The sequence below is a fragment of the Vigna unguiculata genome, chromosome 10 (genome assembly GCF_004118075.2).
Source record: "Vigna unguiculata cultivar IT97K-499-35 chromosome 10, ASM411807v1, whole genome shotgun sequence".
Classification (NCBI taxonomy): domain Eukaryota; kingdom Viridiplantae; phylum Streptophyta; class Magnoliopsida; order Fabales; family Fabaceae; genus Vigna; species Vigna unguiculata.
Genome location: NC_040288.1, coordinates 1,932,932 through 1,955,611, shown reverse-complemented (window position 1 = coordinate 1,955,611; position 22,680 = coordinate 1,932,932). Strand labels below are relative to the sequence as shown.

At 33.0% G+C, this 22,680-nt stretch overlaps 3 protein-coding genes across 3 annotated transcripts; 2 read left to right on the top strand and 1 right to left on the bottom strand.

Moving 5' to 3' along the window:
- The first annotated feature begins 1,657 nt into the window (after window positions 1-1,657).
- On the top strand, window positions 1,658-11,122 carry LOC114166628 (protein ENHANCED DOWNY MILDEW 2-like). The gene is made up of 18 exons (XM_028051379.1): window positions 1,658-3,186; window positions 3,268-3,364; window positions 4,052-4,108; window positions 4,238-4,341; window positions 4,439-4,535; window positions 4,893-4,991; window positions 5,548-5,795; window positions 5,997-6,086; window positions 6,410-6,937; window positions 7,048-7,195; window positions 7,324-7,425; window positions 7,726-7,818; window positions 8,340-8,381; window positions 9,657-9,767; window positions 9,934-10,005; window positions 10,105-10,223; window positions 10,307-10,370; window positions 10,598-11,122. The coding sequence occupies exons 1-18, from the start codon at window positions 2,780-2,782 to the stop codon at window positions 11,021-11,023; spliced, it is 2,904 nt and encodes a 967-aa protein (XP_027907180.1). The 5' UTR covers window positions 1,658-2,779; the 3' UTR covers window positions 11,024-11,122.
- Window positions 11,123-11,605: 483 nt separating this feature from the next.
- Window positions 11,606-14,076, top strand: LOC114167289 (ATP synthase subunit delta', mitochondrial). Its single transcript, XM_028052335.1, has 2 exons — window positions 11,606-11,966; window positions 13,450-14,076. The coding sequence occupies exons 1-2, from the start codon at window positions 11,718-11,720 to the stop codon at window positions 13,792-13,794; spliced, it is 594 nt and encodes a 197-aa protein (XP_027908136.1). The 5' UTR covers window positions 11,606-11,717; the 3' UTR covers window positions 13,795-14,076.
- A 7,081-nt stretch (window positions 14,077-21,157) lies between these two features.
- LOC114166931 lies at window positions 21,158-21,979 on the bottom strand. The gene has a single exon (XM_028051818.1). It carries the CDS (start codon window positions 21,977-21,979, stop codon window positions 21,158-21,160), a length of 822 nt encoding a protein of 273 aa, XP_027907619.1.
- Between the last annotated feature and the right edge of the window lie 701 nt (window positions 21,980-22,680).

The window sequence follows — 22,680 nt, the reverse complement described above, 5'->3', positions numbered from 1 at the left end:
AACTTTAATTATCTTAACATAACATTTTTAGGATTAATTAATGATATTTTGCATTTTAAAATTTGGAAATCGATATCTATAACAATATATAAAGAGATTCCGTTGTCCACATTTCAAAATACCAATTTTACCCTTTAAAATATAATTATTTATAAATTTTTTTAAAATTAACCGTTATTTTTACAATTTTTTTTCTATTTATCAATACTTATTCTCTCATCTTTTATTATATATTTTACTTTATTTTTAATAAATATAATTTTATTTTATATATTAATTTAATAATATTATATTATCATCATCTATTAATATAATATCACGTATATTTAAAAAATGCGTACACACAGGCGTTGTCGCGCCTATGTGCATGCTAGTTGTTTTTGCATGCTAGTTGTTTTTTAAAGACATTTCAAAAAGATAAAGAAAGAAAAATATGTTTAAATTATTTTTTAATTTTACTTATATATTAAGTTAGATTTATTGAAGGTATTGAAATAATATTCTTTATATGAATTTAGATTGAAAGGTAAAAAATGATAAGAGAACTACGAATATACAGAAATGACATACTCTAATAAAAACAAGAGCAACACGGAAAATCTAAATTTATATTATGTTTACTTTTAATACTAATATTTGATCTTTTATAATTTTACATGACAATAGGTTTTAAAATTAAGAGAGGGTTATTTTTTATTATTTTATAATGAAATTGTTAATGAATTCGTAACGTGTGCAACACAAAATAATAATAGACGGTATTTTTACATTATGTTATGTGATTTATCTCAATGAATTAAAATTTAATATTTATATTTAACTTTTGTAAAATATATGTATTATTATAGGTTTAATGTAAAATTTAAATGAAGCTAATGTTAGAGAGATAATAGAGTTAAGAAAATGAGCTAATAGTGTGTATATCATTATCTTTTTAATGAATGAGTAATTTATTTTTATTACGTTATGTGTTATGTTATTGGTGCATACGTATTTAAATAATTACAAGGCTTACCATATTGTAATTTAAAAATATAATTAAAAACAAAATAACAATATGAAAGATAGAAGTATTCCGTTATCTATATGGTTGACATGATTAAGGAATAATGTTCATAATATATACACTATTATCAATTAAAATCACAGACAAGTTTTCAAAGTGGTTAATTCTCATAAGTTTATCATCGTAAACTTAAATAAAATGATTCTAAGTTATAATAATTTTGATTAAGTGACACATGAATATCTAGAATTTAAATTTCACACAAGAGGCGATGACTATTACATTATGGTGAAAACATGCTCGAATTTTATTTTCTAAGTTCAGAGATTCTTATTATTTTTAAAATAAATATTTGAGACCCTTTAGGATAAATTTTACCCCATACAAAATAAGTTTAAATTATATATATATATATATATATATATATATATTTTTTTTTTTTTTTTTTCATTTTCCGACAACCATGATCTTCCAAAAATGTTGTGTAACATGAAACCGGTGTGAATTGGGAACATGGACTTACCATGCTACTATTCTTGTACACAACAAAAATGAAAATTCCACTAGAAAAATAAATACGTAAATAAAATAAAAGGAAAAATAAAACCATTTTCTCTTATTCCTTCTTCTTTTTCTCACGAGCAACCCAAATTGCAAAGAAAGATTGTGCTCTTACTTAACATTTCTACCATTTTCTGTACTCTAAAATCTGTAAGTTCTCACAGTACACACATACACACACATATACATTATATTTCTTTTTCAAGCTGTGGTTTGTCTGAACTCCAAAAGTATGAATGAAAGGAAATAGTACTGTGAGATTTTTCTTTGTATGTGCGAAAGAGTAGAAGCTGTTTGTGCAAATCCATGTGCCATGCTTGAGGATAAGAATGTGGAAAGTAAAAGCTGGTATTTGGGTGGTTGGGTTTATTTTGATTTTACATTTGATGATTTTGTGAACTGTGAGTAGTTTTGTTTTAGTTTTTTTGGTTTGTGGGAATACCTTGATTTAAAAAAAAAAATGGGGATTGTTCGGCTAAGTAGTGATTACTTCACCTTTGCTTATATATGGGAAAAAAAAGAAAAGAAAAGGAATGTAACATTCTCTAGTTTCATTTTGTTCTCCTTTGTGCATTTCTTTCTTACCTTAATATTTTGATGTTGGTTTAGGTCCACATATTGACTTCATAACTAAAGTGGTACTGCACAGTGATGATTTTCAGTTCCAGTGTTTGACATGTTTAGTTGTTGGTGATAAGAATGAGTACATGATTGAAAGCAAAGTTGTGTGAATCTGTGTTGTCTTAAGACAGAAAACCCCTTGATTGCTGATCAAAGAAAAAAAGGAAAAAAAATGAACATGGGTTGAAAGTAACATGAGGTGGAGACAATGTGAGACTGAAAAGGTTTTACCTGGGACATGTCACAATGATGCAGGACAATGCACAAGTGGAGTTATAAGTTTAGTTTTTCTTTTTCTTTTTGTCTGATTCTCTTCTATTCTGCATTCCAGCTTTCTAAAATCATGTCAAATACAATCATACAATTTTATAATGACATGTCAACACAGATGGATTGTGTTTACAGTGTTGGAAGCTATAAATTGAATATTTTATTCTGAATGATGTGTTAGTTTTTTTGTGTTCTTAGTTTACTGTCTCTATGTCATATTTTAGGTATGTCAATCTAGGTTGTGCCCTTGGAAAGTGATGGACTACTAAAACTTATATGTTTTTTGTTACACACTTTTTTTAACATAGCTTTGGACATCTAATGGCGTCATCGGATGAAGAGGGTGAAATTATCCCAGTTGTTAGTAGTTATTGGTTTGAAAATGAAAAGAAGGATTTTGTGTCACTTTCTAGTTTGACATTGTTGTTTAGCATTAGTGAGATCGAATGTGACTTGGGAGAAAAAGTATTTTTGCATGGCAAAACCGATGATGGCCTGCATAAAATTTACAAACAGATCATAGGATGGAGATTTGAACTTACCTATGAGCAGCCTGAGATTTCAGTGCTTTCAAAGGACAAGAATTGGATAACACTCCAAAGACCAAGGAAGAGTTTTGAAAGTACAATTAGGACAATCTTAGTCACTGTATATTTTTTACATTTTCTTAGACGGAATCCAGAGGAATCTCACATATCTATTTGGGACAAAGTGAAGAAGGCATTTAGGTGTGAATTTTCTTTTGTCCTTTGTACATTTGTGATCTGTCATATTCCATTCAATTCATTAATGCTATGGATGTTTTGAAGCACATTTGATATCCCACCATCTGAGAATGATATTCTAAATCATGTGAGTTTGATGAGAGAAGCTGTTAAAAGGGACAACGATTTAGCAAAATCAAAGGTACGAAGTCCTGCATTGTTTTTATAAGAATTAGAATACATTATAAGGAATACATTTATTCCATATGCATGCACTAGATGTCAGTATAAACTATGCAGTTGATAGAAGCAACTGATATGCATCCCTCTGTATTTCTAAAATTTGTAGTCATTTGTATTTGTCCCATGATTGAGATTTTATGTTTTATAGTTTGAAAATGTAATTGGTACGATATTTGTCATTGCTGGTAGCAATGTCTGCACCAGATAGCTACAGTTTTAAAAACATCTAATAGTTTCACAACAATTTTGATTATACCTACAAAAAGTAAAAATTCCTCCTATAAAGTGACAGACTTATAGTTGAGTATTGGGTTTTCATTTACCTTTGTGTGAAGTGATTACTACTTTATTTAAAAAAGGCATAATAAAAGGTTGTTTTGGTTCTAGTGCTGCCAAGTTAACTCCTTTGATTTTGTACAATACCTGGTTTGTTTATAAGCCTGAATTCACATGAATATGAATGATTTACCATCTAATTCTTTTATCTTCTAGTGTACTGTGTTGAATTACATCTTATACTACTTTTTGAGCTATGTGTCCACGTTCAATACAAAATACATTATTCTATGTTTAGCTTGCAACATGTATCTTTGAATTCCTTTGTAAATGATATTTATCATAAATGTTTATTTATTTTAATGGACAGTACCTGCATGATTTAATGGAAAAGGGGTGTTCAAACGAAGGCTTTCAAGAGTACAATGTAAAATTTGACCCTTTTTTCCCGTTTTATCTGTATTTGATCTTTGAAATTCTTTCCTGTTCAATGTTAAGTTGGTTAACTAGCAGGATGTTCTTCCTACAATGAAACCAAAATTTATTGTGGACTCAGGATGAGGAGAATGTCCAATCTGATGAACTGAATCCCGATGGACAGCATAATATTGGATATGATACTGTTTGTTCAATATGTGATAATGGTGGTGAAATACTTCCGTATGTCTTTATCATATAACCATGAATAGACTTACAATTAATTAAACCTTTTTGAACTTTTACTTACAAATTATATTTTTTCTGTTTTAATAATCAGTTGTGAAGGAAGTTGTTTGAGATCCTTCCATGCAACCAAAGAGGCTGGTATGGATGCATTTTGTGAATCTCTTGGCTACACCAGTGCTCAAGTTAAGGTAAGTATATAGTGTTTCCCATCCTCTGTTACTATGTTTGAACAGTAAGGAAACAAAAGAGTAATGAAAAAATTAGGAGGGAAGGAGAATAAAGGGGAGACAATTCTCCTCACTCTTGTATAAGAGAGAAAATTCTATTACTCTCCAATTTTGAGCAGAATTGAGTATAAATAAATTATTCTCTGAAAATAATTACCAAACTAATGAGAGTATTAGCATATTCAATTCAAACAATGTGATGATGAATATCTTTCTTTTTCATACCTTTTCCTCACATTTCATTTCCCACTGGTCTCCTTCCCATTTTATAATAAACTCCTTAACTCTATGTCAGCATTATTTTTCATAACTTTGCAGGCCTTTCCAAACTTTTACTGTCGAAATTGTAAATATAAGCAGCATCAGTGCTTTGCATGTGGCAAATTGGGTTCATCTGATGTATCATCGAAAACTGAGGTATAATTCAGATGCATTTTAGCTTTTGTATACATTGGATCCTGTCTTTCTCTACCTCATGTAACATTTCATTTGAATAACATCCAGTGGTGCATGTCATTAGTTTTTCTTTCAGTCAGTTTTCTTTTTTTGATTAGTTAGTGTCCAGAAGATGTTCATCCTTTTTTGTGCAGTAGTAATAAAGCATGATATTGAAAGTTTTAGAACATTTGTTTCATTGGTTTTCAGGCCTGTCAATATTGGAACAATGGGGATGTATATTCTCTTCATATTCCTCTGTGGTTGAATGATTAGTTTCCCACTTGCTCATATGGAGTGATGAGCTCCTTGAATTAATAATCACTCTAAAAGTGACTAAAAAAATGCTTAATCTGATTAAGAATTGTCTGGTATTCAGGCTTAGAGATTATCTGATGGCTTGGTCAAATGACTTTGTCTAATGAGGACCATCGGATAGCTTAATGTAGAGGAAACATTTGTCTTATTAGTCTGATGTGGATCATGTATTCTGAGAGTTCTTAGTCTTTAAAGTCTATCATTGTTTGTTTCTTCTTAGGTATTTCCTTGTGTTACTGCAAATTGCGGTCACTACTACCATCCTGACTGTGTAGCAAGGCTTCTGTCCAATGGCATTGACACTGAACAAGAGGAAATGAGAAGGAAAGTTGCCATTGGCAAAGCATTTGTTTGTCCTCTTCATGCATGCTCTTTATGCAAAAAGGGTGAAGTTAAAAATGTTCATCATTTGCAGTTAGCAATATGTAGACGCTGTCCTAAAGCTTACCACAGAAAGTGTTTACCCAAGTAGGTTATTTTTTTTTTTTTTCACTTTTCCTTTCATTAATTATTTATGGTTACAGGTATTCATGTCAACAGTATTATTATGTTTATGTTTTATTTGTTGGAATGAAAACGTGCTATATGCTAATGCTATGCTATTATTCCTTCTTTGTGCATGCTCATTCCTGGATCTCTATGTCTCATTGTTTCTATTGCTTTCTTCAGGGAAATTTCCTTCACACTTGATTATGATAAGGGCATTGAGCAGAGGGCTTGGGATGGTTTACTTGACCATCGAATTTTGATATATTGCATGTAAGTTGTAAGTGTTTAAATGATTGGATATTAAAAACAGTGTTTTGATTGTAGATGTATCCTTATTCTATATGATAGGAACTTGGAATTAGAAGTAGAAATTAGGAAAACCAACCTCCTTTCTATCCTAGCACAAGTAGCTCTCTGTTAAGATTGATTTCACAAAGAAAAAGCAGTATAATAAACAAATAACCAGGGAAATTTAGACAAAGGTTGTCACAGACCTTTACAGTTCATATTTATCACCTGTAAGTTAGTCATATTATTCTCAATGTAGTACTCATATGAGGCCTAAAACTTGTTCTCAACCAATTCTTGCTTAGGGACCATGAGATAGATAGCAAACTTGGGACTCCTGCAAGAGATCATCTGGTATTTCCTGATATGAAAGTCAAAATGAAGGTATTATTCAATTACAAATTGTTTGACAAAGGAAAAGATACTACAAATTTGGGTAAAAGTTTTAAAGATCTTCCTCCTAAGGAAACACCGGTACCAAACTGGGTGGCAAAGCAGAGTGTTAGCATTCAAGAAGGGGATGTTGCCAAAGATGTGGAGAAAATATGTTATAAGAAAGATACACTTTTCTCTAGTGCATCAGTCAGGTTTGATAGGGATAGAAAATATTTGAAGGTAAAAAATATGCCTGTGTTGAATCATTCCTCTCCAAGTTCTTCAAAAAAACTGCCTTTGAAGGTTGCTAAGTTGTCGTGTAATTCAAGATTATGTGAAGCTAAATCTCTGCAGAAAAAATTGGTCTGTGGAAGAATTGAAAAAACTGGCTTTGAGAAGCCTCTGGTAAACAAAATCCGAACATCTCTTGACTTTGATAATGCTGAAATGGAAAACAGGTACTTTATGTGCATTGTCATATGTTTTTGTGTTTTTTCTTGGATTAATCAAAGAAAAAAAAATGATTTTAAGTTCTGGTGTTTACATTTATTTATCACTGTCTATGCAGTGTCTTGTCTTTAGTGAAAGAATCCATGTCTACATTTAATGAGCAAGAATTCATTAAGAACCATCAAGCCTTCTCTTCAACATCAGGTTTAACCGAAACTGAATTTCATAAGAACCTTACTCAAGGGAAAGTAGAAGGGTCAATTAAGGTTTATCTTATTTTTCCCTCTTGAATGTAGCATTCGGTATTGATGTTAAGTAGAATCTGAGCATGTTAATATCAAGTGGCCGATTAATTATTAGTGTTCTAGTTAAAGGATCTCTGGATTTCTTGCAGGCTGTTCAAACAGCTTTGCAGAGGTTAGAAGAAGGATGTAGTATTGAAGAAGCAAAAACTATTTGTGACCCAGGGGTTCTCCATCAGCTTTTCATTTGGCAGGTTGAAATACCTATTCAACATTGTTGTTCGAGATGTTTAATGAAAACATTCCTGTATCTTAGCCCTTTCCCTAAAATTTCAACAATATTCGTGACATTTGTTATGCACTTGCAATTGCTACTGATGCAAACACTATTTGGTGGCAATGCAATAGAGTTTACTTATTATGTCTGTATTGGTTTTTATTGTGTTTTATAAAATTTCTGCTATTGTGGAAAATCATATCTATACCTGAATGACTGTTATTTGAAGGAAACAAAAAATATAGAGTCAATTTTCTGAGTACTAATTCACTTGCAGAAGCAGCTCAAGGTCTATCTTGCACCTTTTCTTCATGGCATGCGATATACTTCCTTTGGTCGCCATTTCACTAAAATAGACAAACTAAAGGAGGTAAATACATTAAATTAGATTCTTTTGAAGTATAAGTTGTGAAAAAAAGAGAACATTTATGGCATCTGTTTGGCTCTGTTTCTTTGGTTATGAAGGAAAATTGGTCATTAACTATTATATCAGTGTTTGTGCTTGTGCATGTGCACATTTCATCCCATTTCTTGTCTTATGTTTGGATTTTCTTTTTTTTTGGTTTTCCATTATTGTATAATATAGGAGATCTCATATCAATTAGAATTTACAAGTATCTTATAGTGTAAAAAATCTCATCTTACAAATCAGTTTTGTGAAGTTGAGTTTTACTTAAATTTCACTTTTCAAAATATCATAATGATATCGCTTGTCTCTTTCAAAACAACTCGAACCATGTCATTGTATCTAAATAACAAATCACTAAATTATATGCCTAAATTCTGATTTTGTGAATTAAAATGCTACAAACAATTTAATGATGAACTTTCCTTTGTTTTACTTTTCAATGTTCTAATTAGTAAAGCTCATGTAAGAACTCCCTAATGCAGGTTGTTAATAGGCTCCATTGGTATGTTCAGAACGGAGACACGGTATGTGGTTCAGTAATGGTCCTTCATGCTTTTATATTTTGGTTATACATACCTTGACTGGATCCTAGAATAAAAAATAAAGATATTTAAGCTTTATCTAAAATGCAACAAAAACAAAATCAAAGACTAAGCCTAAATGATAAGAATAAGGTCTTTATCTAAACATGCATTCTAAATATTTGAGACAGTTAATAAATTCCTAAAACCTAAATTATCCATTTTCAAACCACAAATATTTAGGCTTATTTTCAACAAGTTGATTTTCTCCGTCTACTACTTTAACCGACCAAATATTGTAACTAACCAAGTATTCAAATTAACTTTAAACACACTGGCCCAAACATTCCTTGTATTCATTTTTGTTTTATTGATGTGTTATTGATATTAATTAATTAAAGTATATGTCATAATCTTTGAATACCTTTTTGAATGTGTTCATGTGGGAATCCACAACCTGTAATTCTCTGTCAATTCAAATGGGGGCTTTGGATTTTTAGTTATTCCAGTGTGTTTACTTGCAAATCCTTTATTTTCTATCGTGTTCATTTTATTTGGAATGTGGCAGAAAGATTAGTAATTTAGTACAGATGATTATTGCAGATTTATGTATCTTCCACAGCTCTTTCTCCTGATATGAATGCTCTATTTAGTTGAAATTCAGAAATACATGGTTCTTCATTTTTGTTTTGTGATGAAGAAACTTTACTATAGTCCCCTCTTCAAGGGGGGTCATTGGTGAGCATTTGATGTGTCCTTATGAGGATTTGTCAAACATTTGAAGAAAAACAGCGAGGTGACAGTTTTCTGGCAATGAGTATTTTATAATAATACATGAATTGATGATAGACTCATATTTCATGAAATTAGCCATTTGACAGAAATAATAGTCTTGACAAGCACATTCAATAGTCAGGCTTTAGTCCATCAAGTGAAACTTTTGCTGAGATTTGCAACAGTAGACATATCATACACGTTGTTGCATACTATTACTGATGCTACGTTGCTGATCATGATGCTGTCTGAAGCATATATAAATTAATTGGATCCTTTCTAGTGGGTAATGTGAATATATCAGGCCATGTAACTTCCTATGTTTTTGGAACAAATTATGGGAATCAAAATTTTCTAGCATTCAATTTTATCTGCTTGAGAAGCAGATAAAATTTGAGAGATGAGAAATTCATGAATGAATGATAACTGCTGAAAGTTTCTACTGGATTTAGCCTTTTTGCTGACTAACTTGCTCCATCCATGACTTATGTGTATCCTTGCCAGGTTTTGGACTTCTGTTGTGGTTCTAATGACTTCAGTTGTCTAATGAAAACAAAGCTTGAACAGATGGGGAAGTCATGTTCATTCAAGAACTATGATTTATTCCAACCCAAGGTAAGTCTATGTTGCTCAAATGAAAGCATGCATGGCATAGCTTTTGCTTCAGCTTTTGTTTGCCTCCTGCTTCAAATTTAAAACTGCAACCTACTATTGATTTGCTTCTTCCATTTCCCTGTTACAAATTTGCCTTTTATTGCTAATGAAGTCCTGCTGCTTGTAGAATGATTTCAACTTTGAAAAGAGAGATTGGATGAGTGTCAATGCAGAAGAACTACCCCACGGTTCTAAACTTGTAAGAATCTAAAAACCTTTTACTTCATAATTCATGAATACTTCCATGTTTAATATCTTCATTATTATATTTTCCTTTCACCTGTTGATATTTCTCCAGATCATAGGGCTGAATCCTCCTTTTGGGGTGAAGGGTTTTCTTGCTAACAAATTTATTAACAAGGCATTGACTTTCAATCCAAAACTTCTTATTCTAATTGTACCAAAAGTAACCAAAAGGTTAGTATTTGTTTCATTTTATACCCTTGTTTTTTTTCATGTAACCAGAACAAAACTCATCTCTCTACCTACCATGTTTCCAGACTTGACAAAAGGAAAGGTGGATATGATTTAATTTGGGAGAGTGATGAGATGTTTTCAGGAAAGGTGAGTTAGCAAAAGTTCAGTGATTTCAACCCCAACTCTCTAGTCAGGGACGGCTCAAGAATTTGGAAGGCTTAAAGCATGGCCTTCTTATCATAGTTTTATTTAAAATTTATTTTTCTATAGCCTAAGGATTGTACCTGCTTGAACCATAAGTTATAGTCCTGAATGTAACCGAAACAAGGGACATATAAATTAGCTTATCTTCTGCATTTTGTTCATTCTTGCAGTCATTCTATCTTCCTGGTTCTGTTGATGTACGAGACAAGCAATTGGAAGACTGGAACATGAAGCCACCACCTCTCTACCTCTGGAGTCACCCTGATTGGACCACTAAGCACAGGAAAATTGCTCAAGAACATGGCCACATCAAGGAGAAATATGATGTGCATGTGAAGAATTATCTTATGGAGGAGAATCATGACTGTTACCAGGACTATTCTGGATTACATGCACCTGGGGATGTTTTGAGCATATTTGATGATATTCCATATGATAATGATGATGGTGCAGATGAAGTTGCAACATGCAATGCTCAGGGTCAGGTGAAGGGAACAGTGTTTTCTGACTGTGGAAGAGAAATGAAATTGGAGAATAGGTTTCCCTTTGATGAAGCTGAGGATATGTGTATTGATATGGAGTTATCAACTCCCTAGAAATATGTAATGACTGCACATACAGAATGAAGAAATTTTGTGTTCTTTGAAGTAGAAAGTTTGAGATGAATGAAGCTGTCAAATGAAATTTTAGTATATAGGATTGGTTATGGTGTGTTCTTACACTGAGGACCCTATAAACATAACTTTAGGACTTTTACTTCCTGCACCCCACAATTTTTTCATGCACTCCCTTGAACTTTTGAAATGACCATTTTGCTCTTCGGAAGAGTGACTTGACGCTATTCCTTAAGCTTTTTGAAGTTTTCGGAACATTAATTACAAAACGAAATTTTTGGAACAAAATTTTCTGATGGGTTACTACTAAAATAAGGAATTATTAAATATCAATTTTTATCGAGAATAATATTAGATATTATGTTTTTAAGTAAAAGTTCTTTTTCCTGATATTTTAACTGATGATTGTGGAAGATATTAGTTTTAGGACTATTAGATTCAAACAATATTTTAGTAATAATGGGGTGCAGGAAGCATTCATTGGGCTTTGTTAAAGCCCAGTGTTACAGTCAACCCGAAACTCCTAAGCGCAATACTTGCTCCAATGTCCAAACAAAGGTTAAACCATTTCTCTCTTCAAATTTCACCCTTCTCACTCTCTCTCTCTCTACACTCTCCTTCACTCTCTCTCTCTCTCCGACCTAGCGAGACCGAGCGATCCGACTCTAATATCGCGATGCTCCGCCGCGCAACCTCCGCTCTCCTCTCCGGAGTCTCCCGCCGACGCTTCTCCACCGACGTACCGGCAACGCCCTCGGTGGATTCGAGCTTCGTGGAGGCGTGGAAGAAAGTGAGCCCGAATCTGGATCCTCCGAAGACGCCGCTCTCATTCATGAAGGAACGGCCGCAAACTCCCTCGACCCTCCCTACCAAACTCACCGTCAACTTCGTCCTCCCCTACGCTTCCCAATTGTCCGCAAAAGAGGTCACGTTTTTTTCGTATTCTTTAAATCTCTTGAATCTTCTGTTCTGGTTGGTGTGTTCCCGCGTTTCGCACGTGCTGATCTGGGGATGTAGGTGTTGGGTTAACGAGGTTTGTGGTTGCGTTGTTTGGAAATGGAAAAATTACAACCTTTTTGTTTATTTAGGGTGTGTTTGGGACAAATGTGAAAATTAGATATTGTGTTCCGATAAGAGGTTATTGTTGTAATCGATTATGATCAGAATCGGTTTTTTTTTTTGACTTTTCTATAAATGATTATAAAATAATTAATTTTCCTTAGATGCAACAAGTAAATCAGCTTTAGTGTGAGAAAAAAATTAATTTAGTTGATAGGGGAAAAAAATCTGAAAATAGTCATATATTACAAATTTTCGGATTCATAAAAACAATTCATGTTTTAGGGATTTTTTTACTAAGTTTCTGTTGATATATCTCATGTATCTTATTTTATAAATGACTTATTTTTCAATTAAACAACTAAATTTATGGGGAAATAGTTTCCCAAAATGGGCTTATGGTTATGTATGCATGCTGATAACCTATTGCATGACTAAAGAAAACAAGATTTGTGTCTTGGCACTTTCAGCCAGGTGTGAAATGATAAACTGTAGGAAAACTAGGTGATTGGATTTGGCCATCCCTACCATTGATTGACTTTGGGTAATCGATCTCTATACAGTAATGTGCTGCAAGAACCAATAGTGAGAAAACCAAGCATAATTGATTTCATGGAACATAATGAGGCTTCCAATTGAATGAGATACTGATGTCTAATAATTTTATTATATTATAAATTACTTCCTCCGGTCTTTAATGCAAGGTATAAATTCTAAGCAGCCTACATTCCAAAGCACCCCCAGTATTTTCAAAAGTAAATTTTAAGTTGTCTGATTAAACTGGATGTGACTCTTCTAATTAAATTGATCTAAGCTGTTAAATTCAGTGGAATATAGCTGCATGAGATAGTGGTTTTAGTTTGTGGTTTATGTGATTGCATTTAGTTGACATGAAAAGTATGCCTCTAATAGCATTGACAGTCCGGAAAGAATATGGATCAAATAAACAGAAATCATAATTATTTGTGTTTGTTGTAATTTCCAATCTCGTCCACCAAGGGCATGTTTGCTGGTTTCGGATCAGATTATAGGTTAATTAATATGCCATTCTCAATTTCTTATCCTTGTTGTAAATCTCATCAAGAAGATGCAGCATATCAATTTTGTGGAGACTCTCTCCTAAACCTGAGGTGATAAGTAGATTTTAACCCGAATTTCTTTTAACTTATCTTCCATTACAAGTATTTGCAAAGGTCAATGACACATTTGTTTATCTGTTTTTTTTTTTCTTGTTCTGCCATGTGTTACATTGGTTTGATTTGATCCAATCCAAGTTTTGGATATTAGTAAGAGAAAATTCCTTAACTGGATGATGTTCCTTGAAAAGTGACATAATTTGTGTGCAACAGGTTGACATGGTGATTGTACCAGCAACAACTGGGCAGATGGGTGTTCTGCCAGGACATGTAGCAACAATTGCTGAGTTGAAACCTGGTGTCCTCTCTGTTCATGAAGGGAACGATGTGACAAAGTATTTTGTCAGCAGTGGCTTTGCATTCATCCACGCGAACTCTGTTGCTGACATAGTAGCTGTTGAGGCCGTGCCACTAGATCGGATTGATGCAAATCTTGTTCAGAAGGGCCTTCAAGATTTCACCCAGAAGCTCAACTCAGCCTCAACTGACTTGGAGAAAGCTGAGGCTCAGATTGGGGTGGACGTCCACAGCGCTCTCAACTCTGCTCTTACAGGCTGATAAGTACTGTAGTGTTGAGTCCTTTCCTTTTGTATTTGTTTTTCCCCCCCTCCACTGCGTGGCGTTGATTTGTCACGGTGTAATCAAAGTTGCCCAAGAACATTTTCACCATGAATTTCTGTGTTCAAAGTGATTTCATAAAATAATATTTCAACAGCTTCCTTCTAGCTCAAGGATGTTGGGCAAGACCTTCAAATTAGAAACTAAAGCTTCATTTTTGCTTTGGATTATATTATTATAGGCACTACATCATATTATTAGTCATCTAATGCAATTCCATAATAACTTCACTCATGTCTGTCTAGATCATGCATGCTTCATTGTGCTGCTACACATGCATGAAATTTACTCCAGCATAATGATTGTTATGCATGCTTCATTGTGCTGCTACACATGCATGAAATTCACTCCAGCATAATGATTGTTATGCATGCTTCATTGGGCCGGCCCTACGAGAGAAGTTGAAGCATTTTGAGTTAGATTGAGATTTTCACTCTGATAGTGTATATATATCCAGTTCTGTTCTTGAATGGAGCAGATGAAGATCCCATGTTCTAGGCAGTTTCTTCCTGCATCTCCATAACTTTTTTTTTCTGCACCCTCATCAATTCTTTTTTCCATTTTTCCCCCCTTTCGGGATTTTGTACAGTCTGAGTAATTTTTGTTTTCCTAGAAAAAGACTTCCTGATTGTTTAATCTGCGTTAAAAATGATTTTCAGATTATGTAATTTGGAAGTAAAATGACTTTTAAATTGTGTGATTTGAAAATAATTCATTTGAGAGAAAAAATAATTTCTGAATTTCAGAATTTAGAATTTAGTTTTAGGGTTATATAATTGGAAAAAGGTAAAATGGGTGAAATATTTATGGAGATAGAGGAAGTAAATTTGGAAAATGCCTGAAGAAACTGCCATGTTCTAACTATAAGAGTTTAGCACACTCCAACTTATCTTTTTAAGGTTCAGAGAAGCAAGTTAACTGAAACGGGTTTGTGGTCTAAATTTTACCCTTGAACGTGTTGAACTTGTGTACTTTGTTATAAAATGCAAATCAATTTATTTAGTGTTTTTTAAATTTATTGTGGATGTATATTAGGTGTGAGTGGTCTTGATTTATTATTCTTTTAAAATTATTTTGCCTGTTAATTTAACTTTAGAAGATTATAATTCCTAATTTAGATATAGGCAATATCATTTTAAAATTTATTTTATTATACATATAAAACTTTACAGGAAATAAGCAATAATTAATTTTAAATATCGAGTCATTTGTCTTACCTGATGATACTATGTTCATTATATTGGAAGGTTTTTTCTTCCCACACCCGAAGGATTACTATTTACACTCCATGGATCATATATGAATTTGGTTGGATCGTTCAAATCAAATGTCTCTGTCTGGCACAAAAGGTAATAAGGTTGTAAAAAAGTTGTAAGGATCGGGGGTGTCAACGTATCGTCTTAGTAACCCATTCATTTCAGATCTTACACCAAATCCTAAACCAACGTTTCACTTTCTTCTTCTTTTCAAAACCCTTTCACTCTTCCTTCTTCTCAAATCTTTTACTCTCTTCTTCTCCTTTTTCACCATGAAATTTTCAACCATGACAATGAAGGATATCCAACCAAAGCTCCTTTGGCCAACCATCATCACAATATCTGTTATCGTCGTGCTTTTGTTAGTCCTTGAAGTCAATTCTGAAAGCAACAAAAGAGCATACAATGAACAATTCAAGTTCTCTGTGAGAAACGCCACCGTGCACAGCTTCTCCTACAACACCACCACCACCACCTTCACTTACGACCTCCTTCTTTTCTTCATCGTCCCCGACGTCTACGTCTCCCTTCGTTACTTCGATGCCACAGCCTCGTATCTCAATCATAGGTTCGCTTCCAATCCAGATGAAACCTTGGTCCGAGGTTTAGCCGGATTCAGCATGCGCTTCAACGGTCACTATGTCGTGTCTTTCACTGAGGATCAACTTTTGACCTTACACAAGGACCACATGGCAGGGCTTTACAACATCACTGTCACAATAAGGCAATGGGAATACACTCTCTTGTTCAGAACAAGGCCTCTAGGGAAATTTGTTCTATGTGACATTCAAGTTCCTCTTCAATCTAGGGTTTTCTGTGGTTGGACCAAGCATGATTAAGAAGAGGTTCAGTAATAAGGTGATGATTATTGCACTTCCTTTTTATTATTTTTATTTGGTTCATGAACTGAAGCTTCTTATTTACAAGTTTTAGGGTTTTCTGAATTTCTGTTTGATGACTCCTGTCTATTGTATTTTATAAATGACTTATTTTTCAACGAAACAACTAAATTGATGGGGAAATACTCTCCCAAAACGCGCTTATAGTTATGTTTATTAGAACTCGAGTATAATATTAACTTAATTCCATAAAATCGGTGATTATGAGTGGATCTAGAAATGGATGATTCGATAGCGGTGTGATAGCATATGGAACAAAATGTCCAAAAAATCTTGTTAGGTTAGACTTTTTAGTTATAGCTCTAATATCATATTAGAATTGAAGTTTAAGCCTAATTCAGCCTCTACAAAATCAGTTTGTAAGAAAAGATTTATATATCTTATTTTTATATTATAAAATTGTTTTATCTCTAATCGATGTGGAACTTCTAATAATATATGTTATGCATACTTCGTCATTTTGAGTTACATTGGGATTTTCACCCTGAAAGTGTATATATTGATCCAGTTCTGTTCTTGAATGGAGCAGATGAAGACCCCATGCTCCAGCCAATTTCTTCATGCATCTCTATAACTTTATTTCTGCACCCTCATCAATTCTTTTTTCCATTTTGTACAATCTGAAAGTAATTTTTGTTTTCTTAGAAAAAGACTTCCTGATTGTTTCATCTGCATAATCTGAAAGTTAAAAATGCTTTTCAGATTATGTAATTTGGAAGTTAAATGACTTTTAAATTGTGTGATTTGAAAGTAATTCTTTCGAAGGAAAAAAAAAACTTCTGAATTTCAGAATTTAAATGTTATTTTTAGGATTATATAATTCGGAAAAGGTAAAATGGGTAAAATATTTATGGAGATAGAGGAAGTAAATTTGGAAAATGCATGAAGAAACTTCCTTCGAGTGGTCTTGATTTATTGTTCTTTTGAAAATATTGTGCCTCTTAATTTAACTTTTAAAAAATTAAAATGCCTAACTTAGATATAAGCAATATCTTTTTAAAAATTTATTTTATTATACATATTAAACTTTACAGGAAATAAGCATTAATTAATTTTAAATATTGAGTAATTAAAATATTTGTTTAGTAATAAAATGTTTAATAATTTTAAATATTTAGTAATTCTAAACTACAAATTTTATAATTTTTTACAACAAAATTATAGCATCATTTATGAAATAATTAAGAAATATATCTTTATCGCATTCATTCAAATAATATCTCAATCACTAAAATTAAGGAGGAAATCAACTCTTAAATAGACTCTTTTAAGAGTCGATACAAAATTCTTTTCACGTATAGATACTAACAAAACAAATGCAACATAAAAGGTTGAATTGTTGTGTTGCGCACCAATTAGGAAGTATCCGAGTAAAATCCAGCCTTTACATCTTGTGCATATCAAAGTTAGGGGTTGTGATCTATTATGTTCCACCCCTATCAATAAATATCCGAGTCAACTTCATATGAGAAACCTAGGTGATTTTTTGACTATTAAAATTGTTATAGAATTAGCAAGTATATCAAATTGTAGAGCTGTCAAAACGGATAATCCGGTCTGACCCAGTCTGACCCGGCTCGACCCATCACAGGTTGATAATTTAGTGAGCTAACTCACTTTTTAGCGAGCCAAAAAAAAATTGAACCCGGCCCGACCCACCACGGGTTGGCGAGTTAAACAAGTTGGCTCATGGGTTCACTTAATTAAAAAAATACAATTTTTTTTATCTTTTTTCAATCAAAACTAAATTGTAATTCTAATTAAAATCTAAATAAATTTTAATACAATCCAAATACAAACCAAACTAAAAAAAATACAAATTATTTATGTGTTTGATAAAAAAATAACCTAACATGACCGAAATGTAAAGCCCAACTTAATAAAAATAAATAAAAAACACTTGTGTGACCCTTTTATCTACGGGTTGGTGAGCCAATCCGGCTCACCATAGGTTCAACTCGGGTGAGCCAGGTTCTAGATGAGCCGCGTCAAAAATCAACTCGTATTGAAATTTTTAAAAAAAATTTAACCCAACCTCGTCCGAACTCATGGTGAGCCGGTTTGGCTCGCGGGTTCCAACCCATTTTGACAGCTCTACCAAATTGTATAAGTAATACAGTGAACAAGTTCAGATATCGTATTTCACCAGGACTAATGTGATTTTTAAATTTAAAGGATTTTTTACTAATAAAGGTACAAAGAAAAACATGTTTGGTTTAGGGAAAAATAAATTGAGAATTAAATTGTAAATAATTAAAGGAATTGGCACAATGAAAACAAATAACTTGATTGAAAAAAATATAATATAAAAGCTTCATTGTGATTGAGTTTTTACGATTCCATTCAAAGTAAAAATCAACAAACAATATAATTCAATTTCCATCTCTCGCCCTGACATTGTTTGTAATATGTCTTGATTTCGTCACAAACAAGTCTAAACTAAAATAATAAAAATTCTATGTCTAGTATTTTTTTATCATTATGTTTGCATTAATAACCAGTATGTTGATGCTTAAGAATGACTAATGACCTATGTTGCCCAGATACGGACACGAATATGACACGGACATGGACACAAAGATACGACTAAATTGAAAAAATATAGGACACAAGACACGACGTGTATATACATGAGTATCATAGCCAATGACCACATTTATGTCTAGCATATGAAATCAAAAGTTGTTTTATCCTACTCAAGTTTCCCACACTATCTTTCATATCAATCACTACTCTCACATATGCAAAATATATAGTTAAAACACGAATAAAACATAAGAAGTCGGTACTCCCACATATGCAAAATTCATATACAGTTAAAACACAAATAAAACATAAGAGATGATGGAAAATAATTATATTGAATGAAGAATTCACCTAACCTCGTGAATACTAGACTGATGTTGAGATTGAATGTCTTCACTTCATCCTTCAGAGTGCTCTTCTACCTTTAATTGTAGATATATATATATATATATATATATATATATATATATATATATATATATATATATATATATATATATATATATCAAGTTTCTTTCTCTTCACGTGTGTTTTTTTTTACCTGTGTCAAGCCCTCTATTTATTGACTATCATAATTGTATTAGACCTAAAATTTGGACTTGATTTGGTACTTAAATAAATTATAAGAGATAATACTTTATATATATATATATATATATATATATATATATGTGTGTGTGTGTGTGTGTGTGTGTGTTTTAATATTTGGAGATTTCATATCTTTGAATTATTCTAACTTGTAATTTAAGTAACCAACTTTGTGGATAACTCATATTGTTGATAATCTTTGACTATTCAATATTTCACTCATTATGTTTATAATCTTCCCAAATATATGACATTTCCACTTATTTGCAAAATATAATTGAAAAATATAATCTACACATTTATCTTTTCTGCTTTTATTTTTAAAACCTGAAATATTAAATAAAATCTAAAAATAAAATATGAAAATAAATAAAATAAAAACATGATAACACTAATTATCAAAGATTTTACATCACCCTTTAAATAAGTTAAATTTAAATTGGGTTTTATTTATTTTTAACTCGTTGTAAGGTGGAGTGAGCTACTAGGTAGGACAACCACCTCAATATCAAATTTGGTTAGACCATTCAAATGTATTTGTCTGAGACATTAGGTAACAAGGTAGTAAAACGGTTGTAGGAATTTGGGTGTCAACAATCGTTTTATAACCCATTCCTTCCAGATCTTACACCAACTCCTAAATCAGCATTTCACTTCTTCCTGTTTTCTCAACCCTTTCACTCTTCCTTCTTCTCCTTTCATCATGACATGTTCAACCATGACAATGAAGGGTATCAAATGAAAGCTCTTCTTGCTAGCCATTCTAATCTCAATATTTGTCCTCTTGCTTTTATTTGCCTTTTTTGTCAATTCCAATCACAAAATGGAAGAAAGAGAGAACTCCTTTTAATCTTTTAAAAGAGGTCTCTACATGGATCTTCAATGAGTCTGCCTTGGCTAAGTAGGCTCTTAGCAAGGACTTCCTGGATTTACAAGGTCAACACTACTAAAAAAACTCATAGTTCCTCCCAGTTTTGTTTTGAATTTTTTTTTGTAGGAAATACTTATAAATTTTGTTATGAAAAAAAAATGCAGGAAATTGCTGCCAATTTTTTTGCAAAATAGTTTGTATAAAACACTTTTCGCAACAAATTTTGTAGAAAATACTTGCGAATTTTATAATTTTGTAGGAAATAATTACCAATGAAGGAATTACTTGCCAATTAAAATTCTTAGAAAAAATAGCAGGAAAAAGTCTTTTCTTACAATTTTTTTTAACAAATTTGCAAGAAAATTCTCATTTAATATGAGAATTTTTAGTAGTGCAATATGGTAGAGGAAGTCTCTACATGGGTCTTCAATGAGCTCATGTCTCTATCAAAGATCTTAAACGCGAGTATTATTAGCTAAGTTGGTTCTTAGCAAGAACTAGTTTAAACTTTGTAGAGGATGTCCTTACAAAAGTTCTTAAATGCAAGTAATCCTTAGCTAAATTGATTATGACAAGAATTGGTTACACTTTGTAGAGGATGTCTCTACAATGGTTTTGAACGTGAGTTATTTTTAGCTAAAATGATCCTTTGTAGGGAATGTGTCTGCAAAAGTTCTTGAACACAAGTTTTCCTTAGTTTAGTGGGCTTTTCGCGTGGATTTGTGAAACTCTGTAGAAAAGGTCTCTATAGATGTCTTTGAATGTATGTGCACCTTAGCTAAGTAGGCTCTTAGCAGGGACTCATTAAACTCTCTAGAGAAGGTCTCTACAAAGGTCTTTGCACATAAGTCTACCTTAGCTAAGGAGGCTCTTAGCAGGGACTTGTGAAACTCTGTAGAGAATGTATCTACAGAGGTCTTTGAACGTAAGTCTACCTTAGCTAAGAAGACTCTTAGCAAGGACTCATTAAACTATGTAGAGAAGGTCTTTATAGAGGTCTTTGAACATAAGTCTACCTTAGCTATGTAAGCTCTTAGCAGGGTAGAGAAAGTCTTTGCAGAGGTCTTTGAACATATGTCTATCTTATGACATAGAACAAATACATCTCAGCATAGGTATGTCAAACAAAGACATGTAAGAACTATAGTAACCGCGATAGCACATTAACTCAATCCATCACTCTTTCTTCCATTTGCATGCCAAATAAGGTTTTTTGCATCATTAACATTGGCAAATAAACGTTTAAATCGTGGTATGATTGGAAGATACCATAACACTTTTGCAGGAGGACCCTTCTTCATGTTATCTTCATCCACGTCATCATCCTTCACTTTGAATCGTGATACCCCGCATCTTGGACACTTAGTCAATGTTTCAAACTGCTTTCTATATAATATACAATCATTTGGACAAGCATGTATTTTCTGGTACTCCATACCCATCGGACATAGTATCTCCTGCCGGGTTAGCAACATATTCCCCTCTGGGAGCATTTCATGCAATAATTCAAGCAATTCAGTGAAACTTCTATCGGTCCACCCATTTCTTGCCTTGATGTTAAATAATTTTAATATTGCTGACAAACGCATGAATCTTGTACAACCGGGATATAAAGATTTTTCTGAATCATCTTTCAATGAATCATACACTTGTGCGCTTTTAAAATTGTCTTCTCCAATATCATCAATCATATCCTCCATGCGATCTTCATGATATACATTCGACTCTTGAGATTGAGGTATGCTTGAGAGGTTTACAACTTCACCATGCCAGGTCCACGTTCTATAACTCTTTAAGAAACCGTCACAAAGGAGATGTTCTCGTATCAACTCAATTGATTGGCGTCTCACATTCAAACAATTACAAGGGCAGTAATATTTTCCATTCACGAGTGTTGCATTTCGCTGAGCAGATTGAAGAAACTCTTCAACACCATTCTCATACACATCAGTGATTCGACTAGCATGCACCCAACTCCGATCCATTACTACACAACATAAAAAGCTCGTTTATACTTGCATTCAATATTCTCCAACTGTCCAAATGAACAGTTGAAGTTTATAAGAATGATTTTCTTGATGATTGAAAAACATCTTTAAATCATTTGATTCTTTAAATCATTGATTGAAACCACTAAATCTAATTTTTAAAAACATTGTCGAGGGTCGGACACCTTCGGACTCAACCAACACGTTCAATAATAATCGTAAACATACAACAACAAATACATCTTAATTAAGTATTCAATTCAAATTTAATTTTAATTTTAATTCTAATAAATATAAGAAATTAAAATTATATCAAATTTTAAAAAACTAACCGTTAGAAGCTGAAAATTTTTGCGTGTTTGAACCTTCAGACCAGCAATGCAACAGTTAGTAAACGGGAAGCGATGGCAGCAGCGGGAAGCGATGGCAGCAACGGGAAGCGATGGCAGCAACGGGAAGCGGTGGCAGCAGCGACAGCAGCAGTAAACGGGAACCACCAACGTCAGAGAACCCTCGACGACGCAGCGGTGCGATGGAAGGAAGGCAGTGTGAGGGCAAGCGACAAGAGGAAGGGGTGTGACGCTCTCACCAAGCCACCACGCTAATGCTCCCCCGCACAACTGTTAGGGCTTTGGGAGGCCACTATGGGCGGACGGAGCTCGCAAGAGGTGGCCCAACAACAACGTGGCAGTTCGAAC

Excerpts from the sequence above, each read along its gene's own strand:
- LOC114166628 (XM_028051379.1), top strand. The coding sequence starts at position 2,780 with ATGGCGTCATCGGATGAAGAGGGTGAAATTATCCCAGTTGTTAGTAGT. Across the intron at positions 7,819-8,339 it reads AAATAGACAAACTAAAGGAG|GTTGTTAATAGGCTCCATTG; the intron begins GTAAATACATTA and ends TCCCTAATGCAG. Across the intron at positions 9,768-9,933 it reads ATGATTTATTCCAACCCAAG|AATGATTTCAACTTTGAAAA; the intron begins GTAAGTCTATGT and ends TGCTGCTTGTAG.
- LOC114166931 (XM_028051818.1), bottom strand. The coding sequence starts at position 21,979 with ATGGATCGGAGTTGGGTGCATGCTAGTCGAATCACTGATGTGTATGAG.
- LOC114167289 (XM_028052335.1), top strand. The coding sequence starts at position 11,718 with ATGCTCCGCCGCGCAACCTCCGCTCTCCTCTCCGGAGTCTCCCGCCGA. Across the intron at positions 11,967-13,449 it reads CCCAATTGTCCGCAAAAGAG|GTTGACATGGTGATTGTACC; the intron begins GTCACGTTTTTT and ends TGTGTGCAACAG.